Source organism: Alligator sinensis, unplaced genomic scaffold, assembly GCF_000455745.1.
Source record: "Alligator sinensis unplaced genomic scaffold, ASM45574v1 scaffold198_1, whole genome shotgun sequence".
Lineage (NCBI taxonomy): Eukaryota > Metazoa > Chordata > Crocodylia > Alligatoridae > Alligator > Alligator sinensis.
The window spans coordinates 108505-135915 of NW_005841906.1; the positions used below are offsets into that span (position 1 = coordinate 108505).

General features: G+C 45.0%; 1 protein-coding gene across 9 annotated transcripts in view; it reads left to right on the top strand.

Annotated features, from left to right (window-relative positions):
- The window catches only part of VEGFA (vascular endothelial growth factor A), a 23714-nt gene extending 20954 nt beyond the window's left edge, over positions 1-2760 (top strand). For 5 of the 9 annotated variants that reach the window (XM_025197828.1, XM_025197829.1, XM_014517386.2 and 2 more), the window contains 2 exons: positions 46-177; positions 2545-2760. In XM_025197828.1, the coding sequence (XP_025053613.1) occupies positions 46-177; positions 2545-2566 (154 nt within the window). In that variant the 3' untranslated portion in view covers positions 2567-2760. Of the gene's footprint in view, positions 1-45; positions 178-2544 lie in introns of those variants that run through there. The other 4 variants (XR_003092817.1, XM_025197832.1, XM_025197833.1 and 1 more) reach the window with 2 other exon arrangements.
- Positions 2761-27411: the final 24651 nt, after the last annotated feature.

Below are 27411 nucleotides of genomic sequence, written 5' to 3' on the forward strand. Positions count from 1 at the left end.
CTGAAGCGCTGTAGCTTAGACGTCTTTCCTTTTGCCTTTTTGCAGTCACTGTGAGCCTTGCTCAGAGAGGAGAAAGCACTTGTTTGTACAAGATCCCCAGACCTGTAAATGTTCCTGCAAAAACACAGATTCACGTTGCAAATCGAGGCAGCTTGAGTTAAACGAGCGCACTTGCAGGTTTGTGTCCTGAAGGATGAAAGAGAAACACACAAAGAGAGAGAAAGAAAGAGAGAGAGAAAGAGGGGGGAGCTTGCTTCCTGCTGGCTTCTGGCACCATTGCTCTGTGATCGCTCCTTTCCTCTGTACTATGGGGGCTGGAGGGCTGAGGGATAATTAGGATGGGGAGAGCATTTACACTTTGCCAGATGTTTGCTGTGAGCTTCTGTGTGTGCTTGTCAGGATTGGATGAGATACTCTGATAGCCGAGGTGTTTGTGCTCAAGGAGTCCTCTCATAGAACAAGATGGTGGCTTTCAGGTTGCTGTGTTAAGCAGGGAAGGAGCCTGTAGCTCTGGATGCTTCACACTGGATTCCCTTTGCAGAGAGGACAAGAAGAAAAGTCCCTTTTCTTCAGAGGAAATGTAACCCCTCTCCTCTGGTCCTCTGGAGAGAGAAGAGCCAAACCCCTCCCTGCAACCCCCTAGCATTTTTCTGCCCTCTTGCTCCTAAAAGCCAGGGGGGAACTCTTGTACTGCACTTTGCACACAGTATGCCTCACATCCACTAACTGTTAAAGGCACATTTCTGGTTGAGGCCTACACTCTGTGCTGTGCCCCACACCATGGTGCCTGTTTATAGGATGTGCAAGGCAGAGGGTCCCTTCTTTAGTCTGCCTATGAGAACCAGATACAGAGAGACTGTGTGCTTAGGGCCTGTTTAGTGACCTACACTGCCTGTATATATCTCTGTGTGTTTGCTTTTGTGCATCTCCATAGAGAAACATGACTAGGAACAGTGGCCTGGTCCTTACTTGTGTCAATCAGTACAGCTTCACTGAATTGTGGGGAGCTATGCTGCTTTACATTGGCTGAAGATCTGTCTCTGCGTGCATGTGTGTAACGTGTGAGAGCATACATACATACATACATACATACATATATATATATATATATACAGGCACATGAAACTGATTGCTGAGATCCCCCTCTGGACTGGCCTAGTGCTATAAACTCTAGCTCCCGTTCACAAAGATTCTGGAGTCTGTTCCCATCAAGAGAGCATTGCACTGTTTATAGTCAGGCTAAAAGGTCAAACAGTTATGAAATGAGGGTCCCCTGTGGCTAGAGGCTGGAAGCTGAGGCATCTGTTTGCCTGCCTGGTAAAACTTTGTGGCTGGGCAGTGTCTGTGTATTGAGCCCTCCCTTGGAGATTTGGTGCTTGCCAAGCCAACTGCCTCGTGCCATTGTGCTTTGTGCCAAACCCTACGAAGCCTGGCCCTCCGGCATTGCCAGGGTTTGAGAAACTGCTTTGGATGCAGAGAAGTTATCTGGGAAGGAGTTACCTGAATGGGAGGGTGACTGGTGTTGGGGCCAGAACAGAGCCAGTTCTTCTTGAGTTACGTTTCACCCTGCAGGCACAGTTCCCTGGAGAGTGAGAACAGACAGCTCCCTACCCTTGACTTTTATCTCCTACTGCTGTGTCCCACTCCCCCCTCCCTTTTGCCACTCCCAGAACAGCTGGCATTACCCCTACAGAGTTCAAGGGTGGGAAACAGTCTCAAGTGAAAAAAAAATCTCCCTGGCTTGGGGAATTATTAGTCTTTCTTGCCAGTCCCTCCCTGTGGTGGGGTGAGTGGCATGATTAGAGGTTTCCAGAGGTAGTGCATTGGCCAGGAGCACAGGATGGAGTCATAGGAGTGGGTAATTTAGCTGTTTCCTGATTTAAAGCTGGTTAAGCTGAAGTTCCTCCCCCTCTCTTCTCTGGAGTTTCTGAAGTTGGGCCCTACGGGGCAGGGCAAGTTCTTGTTTCTCCTGCTGCTTCTGCAAGCTGCTGCTGCTGCTTTTCTCTGGCACTAACCCCTGCTCTCAGCAGCCAGTGGAATGAGAGGCACTTTCCTTTCATCTTTTTGCTTGCATGAGACTCTTGGCTGCACTGCTTCAAATGGAAATGACAGGCTAAATGGAGAGTCACTGTGTGTGTGTGTGTGTGTGTGTGTGTGTGTGTGTGTGTGTGTGTGTGACTGCATGGGAGGCTCAGGCCCTGTGCGCACGTGTGTGTGGGTAGATGGTAAGGGTAAATGGAAAGCAAGGTGGGGTTGAAGGTTGAGGAGGAAGAAAGCTCTTTTGCTGTGACTCTGCTCCTAAACTCACCCCCTAACCTCAACCTAGGAGAACCCAGGGGAATGTATTTCGTCCAGGTTGATATCTTTAGTTATATTGTCCCACCTTCCACAGATGTGTGAAAAGTCTGCGGTGCCCCAGCAGGGGTGCAGTAGCATAGAAATGCTGCCGCCTTAACCTCACCACCCACCCTTCTTCACCTCTGCCCCATCCCCCACAAATCACAAATGTAACCTCTCCTCTTTCTTCCCTCTCCTTCCTGGCAGATGTGACAAGCCAAGACGGTGAGCAGCGGAGAAGAAGGGGGAACAGCCCTGTTTTTGGAGCCTGATTTCTCACCTGGACAGGAAAAAAAACACTAATCCAAATGAACCTTAAAATGAAGGATCGGTAGAGCACAGCACTTTCAGTACGGACGATGGACTCTGGAAGGAACATTCCCCAAGGCACCCGCCGCACAGAATACACCTTTTGGTTTTGAACTGTTGTTTTTTGTTTTCTTTTCATGCTGCTAAATAATGGAGCCAGGAAGACTATAGGGTGTATTTTATGGGATTCCCATACATACATATATATGTGTGTGTGTGTATGTATGTATACACACACACACACACACATACTTACACACACATATATATGTGTGTGTATGTATGTGTGTGTGTGTGTGTGTATGTGTTTATTTTTAACCACATATACATATATAGAGAGAGCGAAAATGTGCGTGTGTATATATCTGTGTGTGTGTGTGTGTGTGTGTATACATACATACACACACACACACTGATTTTTTTTAACATTACTAATGTTATTGGTGTCTTCACTGGATATATTCGACTGCTGTGGACACAAGCGGGCTACTTGGGGCATAAGAAACAAGCTAAGACTGGACTTTGGCAGAAGCGCTGAGTGTAATCTTCTTAACCCTTACTGACTTGTGCGGCTTCTGCTGTTTCTCTGTAAAGCGTGCTGTTCCACAAACCACATTCTCCTCACCTTGGAAAGGGAGAAGAATTAACAGAGAGGAGGGGCAGGGGATTCTAAAGAGCAGCGCCTCAAGGTGTTATGGTCAAAGATCACGGAAATGGCTCAGGATGCTGGGCCGGCTGCATGATTGAGGATTCCTTTTCCCCTCCTTCCCACAACCTTCACCCTGACTCATCTCATGACCTGTCTGCCTTGCTTGCACATGGGACATCAGTGTATGTTTTGTGTTGGTATCACTCACTGTAGAAACTCTGCCAGGGGTACAGTCTGGCCTTAAAGGATGGTGAGCAGCTGATACACAAACCTTTACGCTCAAGGAAGTATCACAGGAGTCTACATTTTCCGCTGTTGGTGGCTGCAAAAAGGACACATGGCCTACAGTGTGCTGAAGCAAGAATGGGGACCGGTGTATAGCCACGCCTTCAGCACTGTCTGCTCTCTTCATGCACAGAGCTGCCACTGAAGAGCATCCAAGATGCTTATGGAACGTTTCTGGAAAGGGATATTAATCAAAAGTATATACACAGTAGGGTTGCGTGTATGTGTGTCATGAATGTGTGCGCATGTGTGCGTGTGTGTGTATAATTATATTATTTTAAATATATGTGGCTAAGACTTTCAAAAAAATTGCTTGGGATTTTGTCTGCCTTATTTTTCAGGTGCCCAAGCTGTTTCCTCCCTAAAGAGGCCTGATTCTTCACAAAGTGCTGGACAGCTGCCCTCTTAATGTCAGGTGCCCCTGAAGTGTGTTGGGCACTCAAAGCTGAGTCACGCAAAATCTCAAGTCACTGCTGAAAGTCTGGGCTGTGTGTATGTGTGTGTGTATATCAGTAATACGTGATGGTGTGTATATATATATACACACACATACCCCCATGCCCACACACAACAATGTGTGTTTGTATGTCTATGTGGATATATAATCTAGTTCTGTGATTTAAAAACGCAGTCACCCAAAAGGTACTAGGTCTGTGTCAGAATGCTGCCAAATGTCATCTGCAATTGAACTTTCAACGCCTGATAATGTACCAAATGGGAAGCTTCCAAAAGACAAGACAGTCTAAAAACAGACTCACAACAAGTGACTACTAACCACTAGGAATTCCCCATGCAGCTGATGGCTTTCAGAGAGAGAGAAACATGCCGGCGTCTGCCTGCCTCCAACACGTATATATGTTCCTGCTGCATCATGTGCAAGACAGAGACTTCCAAGGGGGGAAGAGAAAGTGTTTTATATACTTATTTAATATCCCTTTTAAAATTAGAAATTAAACAGATAATTTAATTAAAGAGTAGGGATTTTTCAGTATTCTTTGTTAATATTTAATTTCAACTATTTATAAGTCATACCTCTTTTTTTTTTTTTTTTATTTGTACTGGTTGTGTATAAATTTAACTCCTATGGTCCCATCCCATATCTCCCCAATTGTTGGCAGAGTCAGTAGCATGTTATAGGCAGTTATTTAATTAATTTCTCTAACACATCCCCCTACACATTCCTATTGCGACAAGGGTTAGATATACATCTACATATTATATATATATATATATATATATATATTTGGCTATGCGTGTGTGTATATATGTGTGTATATATATATATATATATATATATGTATATATATGTATGTATGTATGTATGTATATGTATATATATACACATATATGTTTATGTATATGTGTGATTCGGATTAAATAGACACTACGAATTTTTATATATGTAAAAAAACCCAGGAAAAATAGAAAATTTTACATCTTGAATCTCTCTCCTTTTTAATTTTAATATTTGTTATCATTTTATTTATTGGTGCTACTGTTTATCTGTAATAATTGCGGGGAAAAAAGATATTAACACTACATATTGTGTCTAGTGAATTTTTTCAAGATATTCCATAGTACATATTTATTTTTAAACAAAGAATTTACAGATATATCTTAAAAACGACGACGGCAACAAACAAACCTTTTTTGTATTAAAGAATTTAATTCAGACCTTGATTTCCTTTGCCTTCTCCTTCTGCTTTATATCCCATTGTTTGTTTGTTTTTATTCCTCCAGTATGGAAACAGCCCCTCAAGAGTTGTCTTTGGAAATGGTGGGTCACCTTTAGATGTGGTTTGGAAGAAGGGCTTGGGTCTTCAAGTAGTCTTGGGTCATTTCGTTGTCTCTGGTGAGACCACCAGCCTGGGAGTCAGGAGACAAGTCTTTCCTCATCCGCCATAATTGCTAAGATCAAAGCCTCATTGTGTTTGCATGTGTATTTATTGCGCAGTAACTTACTGTGCAGTAAGCGGCTTTTATAGTGGCGTCTATGCGTGCAGGTGTTACAGCACATTAACACTGTGTGTGGGCTGACTTGGGACTAAAGTCAGTCCCAGGTCAGTCCACACAAACAGGGTTACTGCATAGTAAGGCATCTACATGAGTCTTACTACACAGTAACTATTTGGCATGATGCAGGTAGCAAATTTATGCCCAAGTCGGCATAAGTCACCATAGGTACTACACAGTATGGGTGTGCATGTGTAGATGCGTGTCTGTAGTGTACAGTAATTTTCAGTTGCTGCACAGTAATCTAAGTTACTGCTCAGTAACGGTGTACATGTAGATACACCTAATGTGTGCTAGGCAGACAAGGTTATTTGGGTGAATGTGATATCTTTTTTTAAGCCAACTGAATAGTTGGAATAACTTTTCTTTGCAAGCTTTTGGGCACAGGTGCCCTTCCTCAGGCATAGGGAGAGTCTGCTGGTCTTTGTCTTTTCTCTAGGGTCCAAATCGAAGCTGAAGCCAATATGCAAAATGCAGGTCTATGAAAATGCAAATGGGTAGCAGAGATAATAGGCATGAGACAGGTTGGGGGTGGGAGGGAAACAGGGAATGCTGACAGGTGATGTAATCCAGCTGGGAAAATGAGATGTTACCTGGGGTTATCAGATGGCAGGCAGGTTATAACGTGCCATAAATCCAATTTCTATATTTAATCCATGATTTTTTTTGTATCCATTAGATTTATGAAGTGAAGTTCGTAGGCTCGTCTATGACAGATGCTTTGTAAATTCCCTTTGAGGATTAGAACTGAGAGATTGGAGAGAGAGTGGTTATCTTGTGAGAAATGTGCACCCACAGGTAATTGGGTATTTTTGTCCTCTTTAGATTTACAGTGCACATTCAGTCTGGTATGCAGTTGTGGTTTGGTTTCTCCTACATAGTTTCCATCTGGGCATTTAGTGTACTGGCTGAGATATACTATGTTTCTGGAGGTGCAGGTGTAAGATCCAGGAATGGTGATGGTTCTGTTTTGGGACGTAGTTATTGTGAGAGTGGTGAAATGTTGGCAGGTTTTACATTTCTTATCCCAGTGTGGTCTAGATCCATCCTGGGATCATTGGGTGCTAGACATGCCCCTGGCTCACCTACAGACACACGGAGCTAGACATTAGCCTAATGGTATACAAGGATCTTGCTGTCTAAGGCATGTGACGTAACAGACTGTGTGGACCTGATTTTCTCCCATACTATTGTAAACGCTTGATTTTTTACATCAGTACATTAGCAATGGCATAGTCAAGACATCATTTTGTAGCATGATCTCAGGCAAATCCCTCCAGATCTCTATGCCTCAGTTTATCCCTTCATAAAATGTGGATGATGATGCCAAGGCATCTCTGTAAAATGGGATCACTGGATTAAGTAGCACTGTGTAAGTATTAAGCCATCTCCTTCCTTCTTTCTTTCCTTCCTTCCTTCCCAGCCATGGAGGGGAGTGTATCAGATATGGTTAAGCCTCTAGTTGCCTTGGAGAAGAGCAGCCCTTCCCAGGTGCCTTCCATGAGCCTGGGCCTATAGATATTATTCACTAGCATTGGTAGGATTAACAGAGTCAGTGGAATACAGGGTGTGTCTACGCTGCGGCCACAGGTGCATATGACTTCCCAGTAAGGAAAAAGGCCATGCCAAGCTGCTAGTTGCCATGGTTTCACTGTTCCCAGGACCCATGCTAGCTTGTATGAAGCTAGCTTAGATAACTACTATGCCTGTGGTGGCAGTGTCAATACACATATAGTTACATAACTTGCCCTGGAGGAAGCAGTTTGGGGGAAGGGCAGCAGGGTTTTTAGGAGGCCCTACCTTTTTATTAATTTGTGCCGGTTTCATTTACTAGCACCTTGTAAGCCCAGCAAGAGCATAGATGTTTCCAAGTTCACAAGTAATAGAGGCCATCTGGGCGGCTACCATGGGCACAGCTGCAAAATCCTTTTAGCAGTATAACCTTGGGCCCCAGGAACTCAGCTGGCTTTCTTCAAGGTATCGTTAGGATAGGATGAATCCAAGAGCTCAGAGAAGTTATGTGATCCAAACCCATCCTGTCACCCTACCTGCTCTTTATTTGCACAGGGAATGGTAATGACAATGTGTCTCTCATGTTAAACTTCACAGGGGTGTTGGAAAAATCAGACATTTGCAAAGTCAGGCAACTCTGGTATCCTGCCACTCATTGAGTTAAATAGCACTGTCTGTTAAGATGGCACACATTCATCATCATGGGATATCATGGTCCTCTCAAGAAAGAAGAAAGAGGCGTACAAACAATGGAAGCTTTGGGCATGCCCCAGGGAGGGCTATACAACAACATGCCACACTTGTAGGGAACAGATTCAAAGGGCTAAGGCAGTAAGTGAACTAAAATTAGCAATGGGAGTCAAAGACAACAAGAAGTCATTCTTTAAGTATGTAGGGAACAGGAGGAAAACAAATGAGAGTGTGGGGCCACTGCTCAGCAACTGAGGACAGCTGGTTACAGGCACTTAGGAGAAAACTGAACTGAACAACTCCTTTGCTTTGGTCTTACCAGCAGGCCAAGGGCAAAATCATGCCAGAGAGAATACAGAACGAGCAGGGTAGAAATGACTGCCTTCCCACTATTACCATAGAACTGGTCTGTGATCATTTGAAAAAATTAGACATATATAAGTCAGCAGAATCAGATTAACTTCATCCAAGGGTGTTGAAGGAGCTGGTCGAAGTCAACGCAGGACTGCTGGTGAAACTTTTCCAAAACTCATGGTCTGGAGAGGTCCCTGAGGACTGGAAGAGGGCCAATGTTGTGCCCATCTTCAAGAAAGGGAGGAGAGGGGACCCAGGTAACTATAGGCCAATCAGCCTAACTTCTATCCCAGGGAAGATACTTGAAAAAATCATCAAGGGGTCTGTGTGCAAAAAGCTTGCAGAAGGTAGGATTCTGAATGATAGCCAGCATGGCTTTGTCACGGGCAGGTCTTCTTGTCTTACCAACCTCATCTCTTTTTATGATCAGGTAGCTCACCACCTGGATAAGGGAGAGGAGGTTGACATTGTATACCTTGACTTCCAAAAGGCCTTTGATTTGGTATCCCACGATGTTCTCGTGAAAAAATTGGAGGACTGTGGGCTTAACCATGAGACAGTTAGGTGGGTAGGGAGCTGGTTACAGGGTAGGACCCAGCGAGTTCTAATGAATGGATCTGTGTCATCTTGGCGAGAAGTGGCCAGTGGTGTCCCTCAGGGGTCCGTGCTTGGTCCAGTGCTTTTCAACATCTTTATCAATTATTTGTATTTGGGGGTCAAGAGCTCACTGGCCAAGTTCCCAGACAATGCCAAGTTCCAGAATCATAGAAAATGGGGAAGTGTGGTCATGCTTGAAGATAGGGTGCAGATACAGGTGGATCTAGACAGGTTAGCAAGTTGGGCAGATTGGAATCTGATGAAATTCAACATCGAGAAATGTAAAGTGCTCCACCTGGGGACGAACAACCCCCAACACACCTACAGGCTCAGCAGCACCAAGCTGACTAGCACCACGAATAAAAGGGACCTAGGAGTAATAATAGACCACAATATGAATATGAGCTGTCAGTGCAACACTGTAGCCAACAGGGCAAATAATACCCTGGCGATGCATCTCCAGCAAAACCAAGGAGGTGATTCTTCCACTCTACTTGGCATTGGTGAGACCTCAGCTGGAGTACTGCATCCAGTCCTGGGCACCGCACTTCAACAAGGGCATGGTAAAGCTTGAGAGAGTCCAGAGAAAGGCCACCCGTATGATCAGAGACTTGCATGGCAAGACATACGAGGAAAGTCTGAGGGACCTGGGGCTCTTCAGCCTGAAAAAGAAAAGCCTGAGAGGGGACTTGATAGCGGCTTACTGCTACATCAGGGGCATACATAAGGGGCTTGGTGAACAACTGTTCACTAGGGCACCCTTGGGGAAAACCAGAAGTAATGGCCATAAACTCTTGGAAGACCATTTCAGGCTCAACATCAGGAGAAACGTCTTCACAGCTAGGGTGACCAGACTGTGGAATAAGCTCCTTCCAGAGGTTGTTCAATTACCTGCCCTGGAAATCTTCAAGAGGAGACTGGACAGTCACCTTGCTGGGGTCACCTGACCCCAATTGTCTTTCCTGCCTGGCGCAGGGGGCTGGACCTGATGATCTTCTGAGGTCCCTTCCAGCCTCACAATCTATGAATCTATTCCCACAAAAGTTGTCTGCATTTTTTCTATGGATGCTTGGATGCAAAATAGCCATTGTCAGTTGCTGTAGACATCTGCACTCAGGTCATATCAAAGTTGCAGTCACAGCAGTGAAGAGTAGAGATGCCCCCGAGACAGTTTTCCACTAACTGCCTTGGTGCTGGTTGAAGTCTAGGTCTTCAGGCTTCCTCATGAGTTCAGATAGAGTCCCCCAGAGAAGTAACTTAAGATGTTTTACATCCTGGGTGATGGCAGCAGCAATGGCAGCTGGATTGGCAGCAGCAGCAGCTGCTATTCTTGTGCTCTAAGATGGTGCCTGAAGCTGGTGCCCCTCTCGCCCACTCCTAGTTATGTTATTGAGCCCACCACCGCTTTCCCCCACTCCTTGAGCTGTTATATGTTTAGTTTATCCCCACGATTAGAAGCTTCACCCTTCATATCTTCTAGGACTTCAGCAGGCTGTCTCTCTAAAGGAGTATTGCCTGTGTAATTCCTCATTTGCAGGCTTGAGTTCGAACCCCAGAGCACAATTCACTTGTGGAGTCACACTTTGTCTCAAGGACTTTGGTCATGCCTATAGTTTGCTTACTAGTAAATTAAATGCTGCCTTTGTGTTCCAATGTGGAGTTGGCTGTTGCATTATCTAACCATTTAATTAATTTATTCTGTAGTATTTAATGAGACTAGGCATCTGACAAAGTTGAGATGGGCACAGCAGCAAAGACATTGAGGCAAAATGATACAGGCACTGTCATAAACTCATTAACATCTGTCCTTCGTTGGAAACCCACTGGGTGTTTTAACCATTGAAGTGTTGCTAGACTTTGCTAACACCACATGCTGCTGAACAGGCCCTTTGGGGGAGAGAGATGCATTGGTGAAAGGCTATGTTGGGGTGATCTCGGACACCACTCAGAGCTTGTCTATCTGCTTTAGAATGCCTATTACAAGCATACATTAATCCCTTTCTCCTCTACTGTGCTATTGAGAAATGAACCCAGGCAAGAAGACCCAGAGGGCAAATACACCCCTATCTATTATTTGCTCTTGGTAATATTCACCCTTGTGCAGGCAGCCAGGAATAAGGCCTAGATAGTAGCTGTGTCCCCTTTATTCATGAGGGTTTTGAGGAATATTTTGGTCATGTACAGACCTTCTCCACAAGGATGAATGTCATTATTATTATGGATTTGTGTAGGATGGTATCTAGAGATGCCATCTGTTATCACATTGCCCGCTGAGGCAACAAGAACCAGTCTCTGCCCTGAAAAGCCTACAGTCCAAATATACAGGACAGAACAAAGAAGTAATTATCCATATTTTACAGATGAAGAACTGGTAGGGTGAATTATTTACCCCAAAGCCCACAGTGAATGTGCAGCAGTGAGCATGCCTCTGCCAGATCTCCTGTTTTCCAGTCCAGGGCCTCACATGGGTAACCAGCCCAATAACATAATAGGATGTGCTGAATTGTGGAAGGCCTAGAAGGTCAGAGCAAGAAGCTGGTTTATGATGTAGTGAAGGACAGTGGAAGGACTCAGAGAGCAGGCTGACGAGGTCAAAGCCTAATGTAAATATCTGTAAGTGGCTTATTTCTTAAAGAATGGCCTCCAACTCCCCTTGCCTACCCTCCATTAAAGAAGCTGATAGGGTAGGGGCAGGTGTTCCTAGTGTCACCCTTTCCTCCATTTTAAGGCAGTAGCATAAGACCAAATTCCAAGTCAATCCATGTGATGATTTCATTTCTTCCCAAGAGGCCTCTGTCCTGGCTGCTTTTAGGCCAGCACAGTTGCCCTCTTCTGGAAAGGTATCTTTTGGGTTGATAGCATCAGAAACTGATTGCAGGCTTGATTAGTTTTACTCCTCTTTGTATCCACTCTTCTTTTTTCTGGAAGGCCTCCTTCAGTTTTCTTCCTTTCCCATCTCCTGCCTTATCAAGAGCTTCCTTCTCAGATGGTTGGTTATGGCGCTCTATTTGGGCACAGGTAAGAAGTCATGAGCAGTGTTAGGCACTCCCTTGTCAGTGTCAGGAGCTCAGTGTGCCTCTTCCACATGGGCCCTGCTGTGCCAGGGGCTAAGAAGCTGATTCCTACTTATTTTGATTCTCTTACCTTTGAAAGTAAGATGAATGGGGCCATTGATATTGAGTCTGGATGCTCCTTAGGCATAATACATTCTGAGTCATAGGCCTCATCTTTGGCTAGGTAGTAGATGAATAATTCTAGGCTGTTCTTGTGGCTTTGTGTTGAGACTGCATAATCTGAGTTGTGGCAGGCCTGGCCAATATGTGGATGGGAAGCACTTGCCCTGCTGCAGGAACTAGTCGTGATGACTCAGCAGGTGGCCTTAGCCAGTGTCCCAGTGTGGTGGTATGGGATGCAGTGCTGTAGGCAGTGGCATTAGTGAGTCAGCTTGGGGTACTTTTCCTCTGTATAAATTCCATGCCTGTGTCTCAGTGTGGTGCCAAAATAGGGCTGTGCTGCAGTAACGGGTCATAGAATTAGAGAAGTTAGAGCTGGAAAATTCCAAACACGTTATCTACTTAATCTCTTTGCCAGTGCTGGCGTGTCCCTATTGTAAGCGTGCTTCCACCTTTCCTTCTGACATTCTGTTCCACAGCCTAACACGTCTCCCTGTCTGTAAGTCATCCTATTCTGCCTGTATTTTCTTTTTCTTAATTTCACTTTTTAATGGTAATATTAAACTTGGCACTTTTGTAGATGTTTCTTCTCCCTCCTTGGTATTGACCCCTCAGATACTTGTGGACTGTTAGCATATTTCCTATTTTGCCCAGTGTTTACTGAATAGACTACGCTTAATTTCTCCAGTCTCTGCCCATATGAGCTTCACCTGCTCCTTAATAATTTCTATTCACTTCTTTGAACTCCCTCCAATTAATCATTATTTTTCCTGTAACAAGACACCACTGAACACATCTCGGACAATCACCTCCATTTTTTGCTCCTTTTCTGCTCCCGTATCACATTGAAGGCTCGTATCTACATGTCTGCTCCCTATCACCTTTAAGTATCTTTTGGCATTTCTGCTTCCCAGGCTGATCCCTCCTACTATAAATCTACTTCACTGTGGATATTTAGCTCTTATGTGTCCAAGTTAAATCTTCTTTTGTCTTCTGCCCATGTTTCTAAACTTTCCACATCCTTTTGCATTATCTTTCTGTCTTCACTGGAGTTCACAGCTCCTTCACTTCAGTGCCACTGTGATCAGAGACCCTGGCCACTGCAGCAGCAGGAGCAATGCATGGAATGGTGGCAGGACAGAAGCCTGCAGGCCACACATTAAACCTCTGCAGGCTGGATGTGGTCCACAGGCTGTCAGTTGGACAGCCCTGCCCTAGAGTGGTGGTAGGAAAAGCAATGCTTTAGATAGTAGGGCTGTGCAAAGCTTTAGTCTCTGATTCAATTCAGTGGAGATTCAGCTCGATTTGGTGGCCGAATCTCCAGATCTGAATCGCATCAGAGGAACCTTTAATCTCTCCAAATCGAATCAGAACCCTCCAAATCGATTCAGAGAGTTTCAGAAAGATTCAGACACAGACACAGTTTTAAATGTTTTTTCTACATACCTGTAGGTAGCAGGGGCTCGTGAGTGCTTTGATGCTGGGGTGCCTGGAGTGTCCCACAGAAGTGCGGGGGGCTCCCCAGAGTGCTTGGCAGCAGACCCGTAAGCAGACTTCTGGGTCTGCTGGGGAGCGCGCTGCCCCCCCCCCTTGGCTTGGTGACTGGTGCCTCCTGGGTCTGGTGGGGGCACCTGGAGTCCCCCTGCGGCCGATTGTCAAGCCAGGGAGATGGGGGAGGGGGGCCCTGCGTGCTCCCTGGCAGACCTGAAAGTGGACTAGAAGTACTTCCGGTCCACTTCCAGGTTTACCATCGAGCACGTGGAAGCCCCCCCGCACTCCTGTGGGACGCTTCATGTGCCCAGCATTGCAGCGATCACAAGCCATGCCTGCTACCTCAAGGTATGTAGAAAAAACTTTTAAAGTTGTGTCTATGTCCGAATTGCTAATTCTCCGAATCAGCATAGAATCTTCAGATTCGGCCGAATAGAATCAGGGACAGTGATCTGAATCTGAATCAAATAGGGCCTGCTTTGCACACCCCTAGTAGCATGAACGGTGCATGACCCATAGCAGCTGGGGGGGCACGGCTGTGCCGGCGGTGGCGGAAACACAGTGGTGGTGGCAGGAGCCTGGCGGCAGTGAGTCGGGAGCTCCCACAGATGCCGCTGACACTGTCGGCAGTAGGGCATGTGTGGGGCAAGGCGAGCGCCAACCAGGGGTCAGCAACCCCCCCACAGGCGCCGCTGGCAGTGTCGGCAGTGGCTAGGGGGGATTGCTGACTGTCGTCAGACGGTGCTGGTGGTGAGCAGTGACCGCCCGTCAGCGGTGCCTTTCTGCAGCGGGTTCACCACCACACACAGGGGGTGCACATGCACCTGTGTGCACCCCCTACATGTTGCCCCTGCCTAGTAGAGAGCATGGCTTCACTATTTTGTGTGTGTTACTTTTCCTTGGAGCCCATGCCACATTACTCGTCTTCTGACACAGTCTAAGAGGTGTAGTAGCTGTGAGAGGCAGAAAGACCCACTCTTTAAAGCTGGGAAACCCAATTGGGTCATTTACTTTTTGCATGATTTCAGACTAGTCTCTTCTCTTGGCTTTTGTGTTCCCATGTATAAAACGGAATTGACCCTTGTCAAGCATGCTGAGATCCTCAGATGAAAGTCTTGTCCTTAGTTGCTGTTGTTGTTGTTATATGTAAATAGAAATCTTCCTGCCTATTTGTAACCATAACACTTTTCCCAAAGGAAGAGTCATTTCCCACGCCGTGCACAAATTCCAAATCAGGCAATTCCCTTTACTTCTTCTCTTTCTCTATTTTCACTTCCTATCCAAAACTGTGGCACTTTTAAATAACCCACCTGCTATGGCTATTTCCAGAGCAGCAGTCATTCATCCATGCCCAGGGAAGGTAGCCTCGTGCTCTGGCTTCCTGTAAAGGACTACGGTACCACAGGTAATGACAAGATAGATGGAGGGCAGCAAGGGCAAGGGAGACAAGCCCCTCTTTGTGAGGGACTTCTTAGGAGAGTCCATTCTGGTTTTGAACCATCAGAGGGTGAGTACAGGAGGAGAAAGGTGGCCTGTGAAGCTGAGCGAATGAGAAGGCATAGGGCAACTGCGTCTCAGAAGTGAGGTGTGGCAATCATGAGATAATCTGCCTGCCCTGAGGCACAGGGAACCCCACCCCTGTGAAGTTATGAAATCTCTTCCAGTGTCATGGAGAAATCTATCATTTGAGTAAATTGCTTTGAATGCTGGAAACTGCCAGTTAGGTTTTGCAGGAATGTTTTCCCTCCTCAGCTTCAATAGGCATTCAACGGTCTCTGAGCTCACCCGGTACAGCCCCCTTTACAACTCACTCTATCCAATTGGGTCAACACTTGGGAGACCTATAAACTGACAGGCAGACCCTAACAGCTCTCAAATCCTGCACTGATGCTCCCTCTCCTGGGTATTAATTTCATTAAGTCACCCGGTGTTCCTAGGTTGTGGGATTGTGTATAAAAAGAGACACCAGTCATCTTCCACTGGTGCCAACTCATGATTTTATTGCGAGTCTTGCATGATTGAATGCTTTTTTCCCCCTAAAGCCGCAGCTCCTGGAGTTCTGTGATTATGTGAAACTTCCAGCTTTGATATTTTTTTATTGAAGAGTTACTAGCCGACATGACTATAAAAGAAAACATGAATATGTGACCAAGGGCATCTTAAACTGAGGAAGCAGAGAGAAAAGGTGAGAGCCCTGGATTGTATTACATTTAGAACCTCATGATTTTGAAGCTGATCTCATGATTTTTTTTAAGGCCTGACATGATTTTTGTATGCATGGGGTTGGCTATACTGACCTTCCTTCACAATCTTAAATCCCTCCACTAATTCCTTTCCAACTCTTTCCAGATTACAGATTTCTAGGGGGTTTTTTTTCCCCACTGTCTTGTCATGTATAGACTTCCTCCTACTTCTCATCATCTCTGGCTTATCTTTAGACTTCTAATCTTAGACCCTGTGTAAAAAGGAAAGTGGATGATTTGATATACTATAGTGCCATCATAAATATTCTTGAATTATTTCCTATCTGGTTAATAATGCACTCAAACTCTCTCTGTTTTTTTTTTTGGATCACAGCTCTGCACAGGGAAGGCATCTACCCTGAGGTATCCACAGCAACTCCTAAATATTTTTCCTCGGGGGAAATTCAGAACCCATTGGTGTATAGGGAAAATTTAGGTTATTTTGTGCACCTAGCCAAAGGACATTTCAAAAGGTGTTTTTCTGCCCCATCCTGAATGCCTTTAAATCCATTTCAGGCCCCTTGAACATCTGCAGTCAACAGCAAAGTTCATTAACTCTTCAGTGGTCTGCCATCTGGATCATTAATAGAAGCTTTAAATAGCATGGATCACAACCTAGCCATCCCAGGGGGGCTTACTGTTAGCCTGCCTCTCTTCTGAGAAACAGCTATTTTGCTATAATTCCTCCTTTAATCACAGACAGTTTTTAATATACAAGATGTTGCCCCTTTACCAGGAGCTATTTATTATCTTTAGCAGCCTTCTGTGACAAGTCTTATTTAAAAAAATAACTTCTGGAAACACAAGCAAATCATGTCCACTGGGTTAATTTTCTTTACCATCTTATTAATGTTTACTAATATATGACATTACACTGGCTAGAGAGGCCTGTACAAGTGCAGGGAACTCACACCAGCATGTCAGTGCTCAACAGTGCTCAGCTGGGATCCTCATCACCACATAACCATTCTTGCACGCACAGGATGATGTCCTGGTCCTGCTTAAGTCAATGGCAAAGCTCCCATGGCTTTCAGTGTGGGTCAAGGTTTCCCCTGCAGTGCTTAGTGAGCACGTGCATGAAGAAAGCTAAGGGAGCATAAGGAAAGGGGAGGTAAAAACATTTGTATCTCCCAAGTCCAATTTTAACTGTCTTGTATAAAAGTCTTACAGCTGACAAAGCAGCCAAAGCCTACTCATTGCAGATGCAAAATCTGGGACATATGAAGCCTAGCTAAGTGTCTGCACATTATAACCTGGCCTCAGTTACAGGGGTCAGCCAACACCCTGTTGCATGGCAGAGGTCAGCTTCTATGGTCGCTTCCAGCTGCCAGTTACCCAGCTGCCCCTTTTCCAGACAGAGTGGGTCCTTTAAGGTGTTATTAATCTTACTTGAAGGGCTGAATCAAGAGTTTAAAGTACTCCCCAGTTGAGGCTAGTGTAACAAAGCAGCATGGCAGCCTCCAGCACTTCTGAGAGCTGGAGCTGGGCTGTAAAGGGAAGTGGCAGTTCGTCTCTGGATAAACTCTGAATATGATGCTCTCTGAGAGGAAAAGTGCTGCTCCTTTCAGTTTGTTGGTCTGTTCCACTTCACCAGGCTGAATCAGGGACTGATTTAGGGCTGTCCATTCAGTCTTTTTAAGTGAGATTAACACTTTAAAGGGTTGGCAGGGGGAACAGCTGAGTGCAAGTGCAGCAGCAAAACCCTATTCAGTTGTTTTTTTTTCCAGTAATGTTAATTAAAAAGAAATGTGTGTGTGCATGTCTGTCTATATATTGCAACCTACTTCAAGTTTACTCCTTCAGGCAGAGCAGGGACAAAGAGCCTTTTTGTTTTTGTAACTGAGTGTCAGTGCTATTTTTTATTTGCTTGTGAGGTGCTCAGAGAAGGGAAAACCAGAACCAAGCTCCTTTCTTCTCTGAGCAATTAAAGGCCTCATTCACAGGTATACTCTGGCAGTTTTGAGCCTTTCCAGTGACATTAAACAGCTGTATACTTGGCACTGGGTAATGTGCTACCAGGCTATACAACAAGATGCAGCATCAAAACAGCTCACAACATAACTGTGTTGTCCTCTCAGGGCTTATTGGATGAAAGACTGTGGTCATTGGACATGACCAAACCAGAGCATTTTTGAATGTACGAGTATTTCACATTGTTTTAAGAGCTGAAGATGCAAGCTCTTCATATATATGTCCTACCACACAACATGTGTATCAACTAGATCACACCGTGTTACATACGCCCAAAGAGACTCACAGATTGAAGCACATCCTTCATGCTCTTACAAATTATAATAGCATCATGTTTATGATAAAATCAGTCTAAGGAACAAACTGCTTGGGTCCCGCATCTGAGAACAGGTGATAAAGCAGATTGCATTCTATGCCTTTACATCAGGGTGATCCAGCTGGTGGCCTGTGGGGCGAATGTGGGCAGTAAGGAGTTAAATTTTGCCCCCCACCCCCGCCGATCCCCACCTGCCTGCTGCTCCCCCAAGTGCTGTGGCTGCAGTAACAGCCAGGAGCTCCAGACTGCCTCTCCTTCTGGCTTTTCCTTCCTGCCCTTGCCCTGGGAGCTTGTGGCCAGGAGCGAAGGGTGGGTGGAGGCATGTGATATTGCAGGCAGGGCAGAGTTTAGTAGGGAGTGGGGCCCACACACATGGTACCCTGAAGGTGGGTGCCTGGATACACAGTGCAGCAGGGGACAATGGTGCGGCAGGGAGAGCATGCAGCCCCAGGGCCCGTGGCCCCTATTGGTGTGGCTCTTGCTAGTATAGCCCAGGGGGCATGTGGCCCTGGGCTGCTTAGACTTTGGACAGCCCTGAATTAAATAATCACACAGCTTGTAGCATACTCTTTGTGTGGACAAGATCTGGATACACACTCTGAGCTATATCAAACTCACAAAGTAGTGGTAGGGATGTGGGGAAAGGCTATTGGCAGAACAACAGAAGGAAACTTTTGCTGAGGCAACTCAAGAGGACCCTTTCTATTGTTACAAGGAGACTTTGGTGGGCTTTATCACTAAGGCAAATCAAAGCCGAATGCCTTCCTAGAAGATAGGCTTTAGCCATACACAGGTCACTGGTCTCTATGGGAGGGTGAAAAGGTTTGTGAAATTAAATGTCCTGTGATTATGCAGGAGCTCAGATTAGAAAATCTAATATTCCCATCGGGTCTTAAACCCTGGGAATGAGGAGGAGTTGTTGGGTTATTAGAGCTGGAACTCTTAGATCTTATTCCCAGCTCCACCACTGCTCTGGTATGTGATCTTAGGTGAGTCACTGTGCCTTTCCATGCCTCAGTTTTCTAATTTATTAATGGGAATAATGATATGAATCTACCCCATGGCTAAAGGGTAAATTAATAATGGCTAAAAAGCTGAAGCTCAATTTGTTAATAAAATGGTAAAATGCTCTGAGATTCTTAGATGGTATAGAGTGGTGGCTTAAAATAATGTCACACACATCTAATATACAAGTATTGCCTATATTGCAAAATATTCCTGAGTCTTTATTCTTATCATCATTGCTCTGAAAGGAAGCTTCTCATTTGATTAAGGCAAAAATTTGGTGGTTATGTTACATTATTTCTAGCTGCATGGCAGGCTGTGTGGCTTGAGGACGAAATATTTGTCCTGTTGCTGCTTTCTTCCTCTGAAGCAATGACTAGGCTCTAAAGGAAAAAATGTTAAGTAATGAAAAGTATTTTTCAAGCTTTTCTGTGTTAAAATTGTAAGTGCAAGGGTACAGTGAGCTTCAGAGTTATTCTATTCACCTCTGAAAAAGAGGCCTAAATTCCAGCCCTCATTAGAAGGGGACTGGCTGCAGTGTAGTCCAGTAGTTCTCAACCTATTTGCCATAGTGGGCCACACTTGCAACCCTCAATGTGTTATGTGGGCGGCACCCACACAACTTACTTCCTGTATATCCAGTTAAAAAATGTTTTAACAGCATGGCACATGGGCCACAGCAGTGTGCTGATTGGGCTGCATGCACCCCACGGGCCACGGGTTGAGAACCACTAGAAGACATTGATGGCCTAGTCAATAGGAAAATGGACCAGGACTGTGGAAAACTGTTCGGTGACTTTGAATACTTTCATTTCTTTGGGCCTCAGATTCCTTCTCTATAGAAAGAGGATGATGTTCCTGATCTCCTGTGAAAAAGTACTCTGCAATCTGTGGATAGAAAACACTCGGTGTCATTGCTATTCTTCTGGTCTACATTACATCAGCATTTTTCTTTTGACATTATTTAGCTGGAGTGGTAGTTTTTGATTTGAAAAGCAGAGCTGCAGGTCAGGAGGGAGGGGGACTGGCAGAGCTATGTGCGCGGAGCCCAGAGCTGGGACAGCAGTGGGGCTGCAGGTCATGCAGGAATGAGGGGTCATGTACAGGGTTGGAACAGCATCAGTATTATAAATCTCAGGAGAAAAAGTGTGACTATTAGCAACTGCACAAAGGGCGAGGTCTCCTCATGGGAAGGGGTGGTGCTTCCAGAAATGATGGTAAGATCTCTTGGCACTCCATCCAAGTGTGGCCCACAGTCTTGAGCAATTACAGGAAGGCAGACACTCACACTTAGATGCCCGAGGAAACTCCACCCTCTTACCACATAGTACACTGTGTCACACAGGTCACCACTCCAAAGTCAGGGGAGCCTCCCTGCCTATCAGAGCTTTCCTGTTACTCAGGTAATTCTCTGTTTGTAAACTAGTCACAAGACACCTGACAACTCTTGCTTTCTGATTGAGTAGGAGCTTGCCATCCTCTTGTAGCTCAAATGCATCCTACTTTGAGGATGCAGCTTTGTTCCCAGGAATGAAACAGTATGATCTGAGCAAGGAGCTCAGATTTTGGCATGCAGTAACCTCCAAGCTGCTGACTGTGGCTCAGCGATACACATCTCATGTGCTATTAATAAAACACCGTCTCTCAACCTTGGTATTTGTAATGCTGGGACACAGTGCCCTGGTATGTGGATCCACTCAGAGACCGAAGACCAGGTTCAGCAGCAAGCCCGAGTCAGTATAATGCACAGCTTCCTTTGGTCCTTCAATGTGCGTGTGTTCCCAAGGTGGAGTTCCCATTCTGCCCTCCACAGGTTGTTAGGCATAGTCTGAGCTCATGCACATTTTGCTGGTTCTTTCAATGTCAGCACAAAGCTTGAGCCATGGAGAGAAGCTGCAACCACTCTTAAAATTTGGGCTGGAGTGAACACAGCACACCCAACAGCTTGAGTCAGCAGAGATCACTCAGCAGCTTGACAGAGTAGGCTGGCACTGGACATGAGGCAGACTAGACAGGGGAGCCATCTATTTTTTATGCAGAGTCCTGGAACCCGCCGCCCTGTAACAGTGTCTTATACCAACTGAAACTCATCTACCAGCCTTCACTCATAGCCTATCAGCATCCAACTGCTGCCTCCACAAGGTACATGCCCCATCCAGATATGGCACACAGAGCCTAACTGAGTGTCAGGCATATGTGTACCTCACTCAGGAGCAGAAAGGAAAGTCATAGCCAAACAGACAAAGAATAGTAAGTGGATGCTGCAGTGGGCCATGCCTTACTAACACCTTCTGCCCTCTTAGTGGTATAAGCTGTACCAGCTTGGAGACTCCCAGTGGTGTGTTTCAGAGGGTCTGGTAGAGGGGTTTACAGAAAGCTAATTCTGTAAACCCCTCTAATTGGAAAGAATCCAATTAATACTACTTTACTCCATTGAATTTGGCACTGGGAGTATAATTCACTTTGCTAGTGCATGACTCCTCCCATGCTCAGGGGCTGGGAGTGAGAATCCTGGCACTGGTGTGCTTGGGTGTGGATCTTGATGATCTCAGAGGTGAGGAGTGTGACTCTACTACTGATGTCTTAATGCGTATGCAATTAGAGAGAATGGCTGGGGTTGTGGATTCCGGTGCTAGTCCCCTTCTCTGCTTAACGCAGCTGCTGGCTAGAGATACAGAAGGGGAGGGAGGAAAAGTGAACCTTAGGTTTGAAAATGGGCACCAAAACAGAATGCCCAGGTTCAGTTCTGGTAGGATCACCAAGCATTGCATAAAACCTGCTGCTAGCAGAGGTAGGTACCTGCCCCAATCTCCAGATACAGACCTATCAGAAGGCAGATTGAGAGCAGTCCACAAAGATAGATTGCTAGGTTGCTCAAGAGGAAGTCCCAGCCAGCATGACTCGACACTTATTAGCAGTGGCACACCTACTCTGGAGCCTATTACAGCTGAAGGGAAGGAACTCACGCTCCTTAATTCTTCTCTTTATTGTGGACTGTCTCCCCTTTTCCATGTCTACAGCCAAGAAGAAGCTTCAAAGGATGAAGTCGGCTTGTTTGCAGACGCAAACTGCCACTCCATTGCACAATGGGGACATGGGGAGATGCACCTCTTAAGAGGGCTTTCTTTTTAGTTTTTTTTAGCTTCTCACTCAGTATATCTGGAGTTCCAGGGCATGGACACATATCTATGTAAACTGTTTTAAAAGGTGTATGAACTTACTACATGGGAACCCATGTCAGGTGATCTGGTGTAACTACTGGGTCTGTCTGCTGTCCTGCAGTAAGTGAAGTTACATCTTAGTAATTTATGTCTGAACAAACCAGTGGTTTAGGAGTTGGTAGATAACAGTTCCACAGGATCAGCTACAACTATGGTAAATGTGCTTCTCCACCAACCCTTCAAAGGTGTGTAACTGTTTCATCTATCCACACTCTTATGGTCAAGATTGTATTCAGAGCTGCATGTAAAGCAGGACTCAAATCCATCTTCCACACCTCAGTCATTGAATTTAATGTCCATTTATCTAGTGATTCAGCCACAGAAGCAGCAAGCTTTGAGGAAGAAGAAAAAAAGAAGTAAAGTGAAGGGGTTTTGTGGTTCTAGTTATAAATTCCCTTCATTAGGATGTACAATAAAACGGTGGAGCAACAGACTGATTTCTAACACATCTGACACCGGGCCCAACTCTCTTGCCTCTGACCCCTTCAGTACCCATTAAAACTCCCTCATTGTGGCAGTCTCTCCTTTTGGAAGCTTGTGCGGTTTTCACTAGTTTAATTCTACTGGAGAGAACATATAGGATTGTTTAACCTTGAAGTAATTAATCAAGCCATAGACTGGGAAGATGGTCTAGAAGGGACCTTGCCTAGCTACAGTGAACTCTGGTTAATTTGCCACTCCAAGGGGAATGCAAATAATGGCAGATTATCCTGTTTGTAACCAATTTGCAGGGGTTGATAATTGGGGAAAGGGAGTTGCCAATGGGGAGTTGGAACAGCAGTGAATTAAACTGTGGTGTTGAATTATCCACCAGAGTTTACTTTATATCAGAGTAACACTACTCTGTGTCTTGTCTGTAATAGAGAGGTAATTATATCCTGTTAACTATTGGGTTAGATCTACATTATAATCCAAAAGTGTGACAGAGGCTTGTGTAGACATACCCAAATTAGCTTTAAACTGGCCTGTGTAGCTGTGGGCAGCATAGGGCTTAGCTTGGACTGCAAAAACTGCCAGGTACTGTGGTAAATCAGCTAGCTCAGGCTGAGCTCCATGCTGCTTCTGCTACATTGCTCAGTATCAAGGCTAGCAAACTTATAAGTAATGTGAGGATGTCAGCTACAGTCATTGCTATGGATTACAATGTAGACTTACCCTATGCCATCAAAAACTCCACACCTCTACCCCAGTGAAGACAAAACCTGTAACCTCTGCCATACCTCTTGCCTTACGCTCATGAATGGGTTTATTTACAAAGACAGCATTGCACCTGGACTACTAGCAGACCTACTTAAATGGCTTCTATCCCTAGAGATCTGCTTGTCCTACAAAATCAGTTGCTAGAGAAGCCCTTCTTGTCTTTTGTTTTGCCTTCTTCAACTGGATGCAAATTCTCAGCCTTTCAGTGCTGAGCTGTTCTATAGCACTAATTCTTAACTTTTTTTAAATTTGAGGCACCTCTGGATAGTCTTGAGGCATCCCTCGGAAAATGCCAACTCTTAGTTTTCACTTTTTTTTTTTGCTACAGAAAAATAATAGTGCAATTCTTCTGTTGCAAAAAACTCAAAAAGACCACAACAGGTCAGAATAGTTTTAATACTACAGATTTCTATGTGAAATGTCTAGGTTTTTCATGTAAATCATGGTTGCACTAACAGTGCAACAGTGCTAACATTGTGGGGCACTTTGCAGTATTTTTGAAAGGATCTTAAGGCACCCCTGGGTGCTGTTCTAGACACTTAGAAGATTCCAGGTTGTCCCTCCCTTGATCCTGGTCTCTAAACAAAGTCTTTGGGAGATGGATTCTGTCTCAACAGCATCTAATAGGCACAGGGTCTTTATCTGATTCAGATAGGTTTCCGTCAATATATTTTCTGACCTATCACAAATGATATCTCCATAGGGGTGGGGCTAAATGACCTCCAGATGATGACAGCTTTGCTCTTGAAATTGAATTGAATTTAGGGTGGGGACAAGAAGTCATCTCTCAATAGAACAACATAAAACAGGTAGCTTGAAAATTTGAATTGACAATCAAAAAGGGTCAAAAGAGGTGATCTTTTTTATAGGATTCCATGCTGGACAAATATGAGAAAGAAAGGGAAAAGAACAAAATGCACACACACTATAGGAATTGAGAGACCTCAGTTCTCTCTTTTCCACTCAGCCTCTTTCCACCTCTTTGCTCCACAGACATGGCTAGACTGAAGCATCCCAGTGGTCCAATTCAGAATCTTGTTTCTGAAAGTAGATAGTGCATGAAATCCAGCTGTAGGCAATTATGAAATAACCTGCCCATTAGGGAAGTTTCTTCTTAATCCCTGTCAGCCAATGACTGGCTTATATCTGGAAGCAAAGGGATGTCTACCTCCTATATTTTTATCCTTTCTTATGTAATGCTGGATGTTCTTATTATCCATCAAAATGTCTGATCCTTTTGCAAATTCCACAAAGCTCTTGGCTTCACTGATGGCAATGAGTTCCATCTGGGCTTTCCCTCAGGCAGTTTCTGGTCCCCTTTGATGAGTGCATTGGGGTTCTGGAAACAGCCTAGTTTTTGTATGTGCAAGTGTTTTCACATTCATCATATTGGGGTTACAACATACTCTGCTGTGAAAACCTGACCATCTCTGCTCAACAACCTTCGTATGAGTCTAACTCAATAAGCTTGCATGGGGTCTAAGACAGTGAAGAATAGGTCTCATTCTGTCTTCTTTTAGGACATGTGCCCCAGCTCCTGGCCTCTCAGGAGTAGATAGCAGAAGACATCTGGGTGAGGGGGATTTATCCAGAATGCAAATATACAAATCACCTCTGGTTTTGGTCCCTTCAGACCTGTAGCCTGAGGCACACTGTACTTTCCTTGTGTCTGTTGTGCAGATAGGGGCTTTTACTTCTGAGGCTACTAATGGTTATAGCATCCAGCTCTCAAAATTCAAAGACATGTTATTTTTTTCAGTTAGTTTATTTTGTTTGGCCTCAGTCCTAAAGGACATAACTGTGGTTTCTGAATATTTAAGGCCAATGTGTTATTTATAAGACATGTGGAAAACATTCTGGCCATGTGGATTTTACCAGGGAGAGGCTGGGCCTGGGATGTTCATGCACCTTGGATTCGCCATTCTGCAGAGTTTGGTAGAGTTCTATATTGCTTCCTGTGGTATCTATATATGAGATCAGCATTAGCTGTGATGCCACAAGCCTTGTGATATTCTGTGCATGATGGCTTCATATCTACAGATGGAGATGGACAGAAATCAGTAAAGGATTACAAAGATAGCTGTGGACTCTAAGGGAGTTGTCTGTGTGATTCTGGAACCATGAGGATCCCGTCTACCTTATCTCTAGGACCTGTGGTTTGGCCAAAGACTGCTAGCATAGTCCTATAGCCTAAAGTTGTCTAAAGAGTAGCCATTCCTTTTCACCTGAGAAGCTGAGCCTCAGATGCCTCCTCTGTATTCCTAGCTCACTTCCACAGTCCCAAAAGGAAGAGAGAGATTGAGAACTAACTCTTCCACTTGATACTGTAGAACTGTGACCTGAAAAACATCTCTCTCTCTCTCTAGGTTTCTACACCATGCCCATTACTGTGTTATCTGAGCACAAGACCTTCTTATCAGTCTGTGCTGGCTAATTAAAAGGGGCTGATACCAGTGAAACAATGGCTTGGTGCAGAGGTGGCCAACCTGTGACACACACGCCACAAATGTGAGGCATGTGGCAGCTTGGGGAGGAAGCAGCACAGGAGCAAAGGCAGGGAGCAGAAAACAGAGCAGCAGGTAGGGCAGGGGAAGGAGATCAGAGTGGCACATGGAGAGGCTGTGGGGCTAATTTGTGGCATGCCTGCCTAAAAGGTTGGCCTCCACTGCCCTAGTGCAGCATTAACACCCAAGCTGCCTAGAAAATAGCTGAAAAGGAGAGCTATTCTTGGGGCTCACATTATCTTGTCCCCACCTCCAAGGAGCCCCATAGAAGCCATAATGGTGCTGGATGGCCATCTGGAACAGACTATGTCAGTAGTGATGCAAGCAAGTGGCCCTTACCCCTTGTAACAAGTGAGTCAGGGTCAGTTTCTGTCTCTTTCTCTTATGCCACTATATGAATGATAGGTCTGGATCTAAAACTCTTTTAGTGATCATCAAGTAAATCTCAGAGTCTTTTATTAATAGTCCTAAAGTTTGACAGAGGGTCTCAGATCTCAGCTCCATGGCTCAGGCAAATCCTCGCTATCTCACAGAGCTGATTATTTTGTGTCAGGACTCACTGTTGCATCCTGGAGCACCAGGGATAGCAAATCTTTGACTTACTGTTTTCAGGGTAATAAATTTAGAAAATCCCTAAGTTGGAAACTCTTCAGAGGGGAGATTTGGCTCTTAAACCCAAATGTGAAGGTTTTGAACTTTTGCTCTATGCTAAATGACAGGATAAAAGATCATCTTAAGAGCATCTGCTCCCAGGGACATTACCTTTTCCCTACTGGGCCTCTTTTGATTGAATATCCATATTGCAGTGGTACTTGAAAGACTCAATCCAGATCAGGAGCCTTTTGGGCTATCCACTGTACAAATGTCTAGGGAGAGACAACTCTGAGAAGCTAAAAATATAAATGAGATAAAGGATAGAAATGGAAGCAGAAACAAGGGGAGGCCCAGTAACACGGCCACACTGGGAATAAAATCCTGATCTCCTGAGTCCAGGTCTTGTGTTCTATTCACTGGGGACCACATTTCCCCATACCAGTCTTTCCTTATACATGTATAATGAATCACCCCTTTGATGGCCTTAGACAATTCCTGTCCAAAAATGAGTGAGCATACCATATTTACTCAAATATAAGATGAGTTCCCCTCCCCACAGTCAGCATGGGGAAAAAATGCCCCTTATCTTGTATTTGCATACCAGAAACCACCTTTACCTCTAAACACATCAGCTGCTGCTAGAGGCAGTATGTGTTTAGTTATTATAAACCAACTATGAAGTTGACTGAGTGCAGTCTAAGCTGAAGATGCCTATAAAACACATGGCCTGTAAAACACATACTGGGCAAACACACTGATAGGAATCTTGGGTTTTTTTGTTTTTTGGCCCTTAAAAAATGGGTGGGTATTCCCTACACAGGGAACTGGCACTGGGCCTGGTAGTACTGCAATACCAGGCCAGCAGTGGGAAGGCCAGAGCCAATAGTAGGCCAGCACTGGGAAGGCCAGAGCCAGCCCTGATACCGTCCTGTTGGTGCCAAAAATGC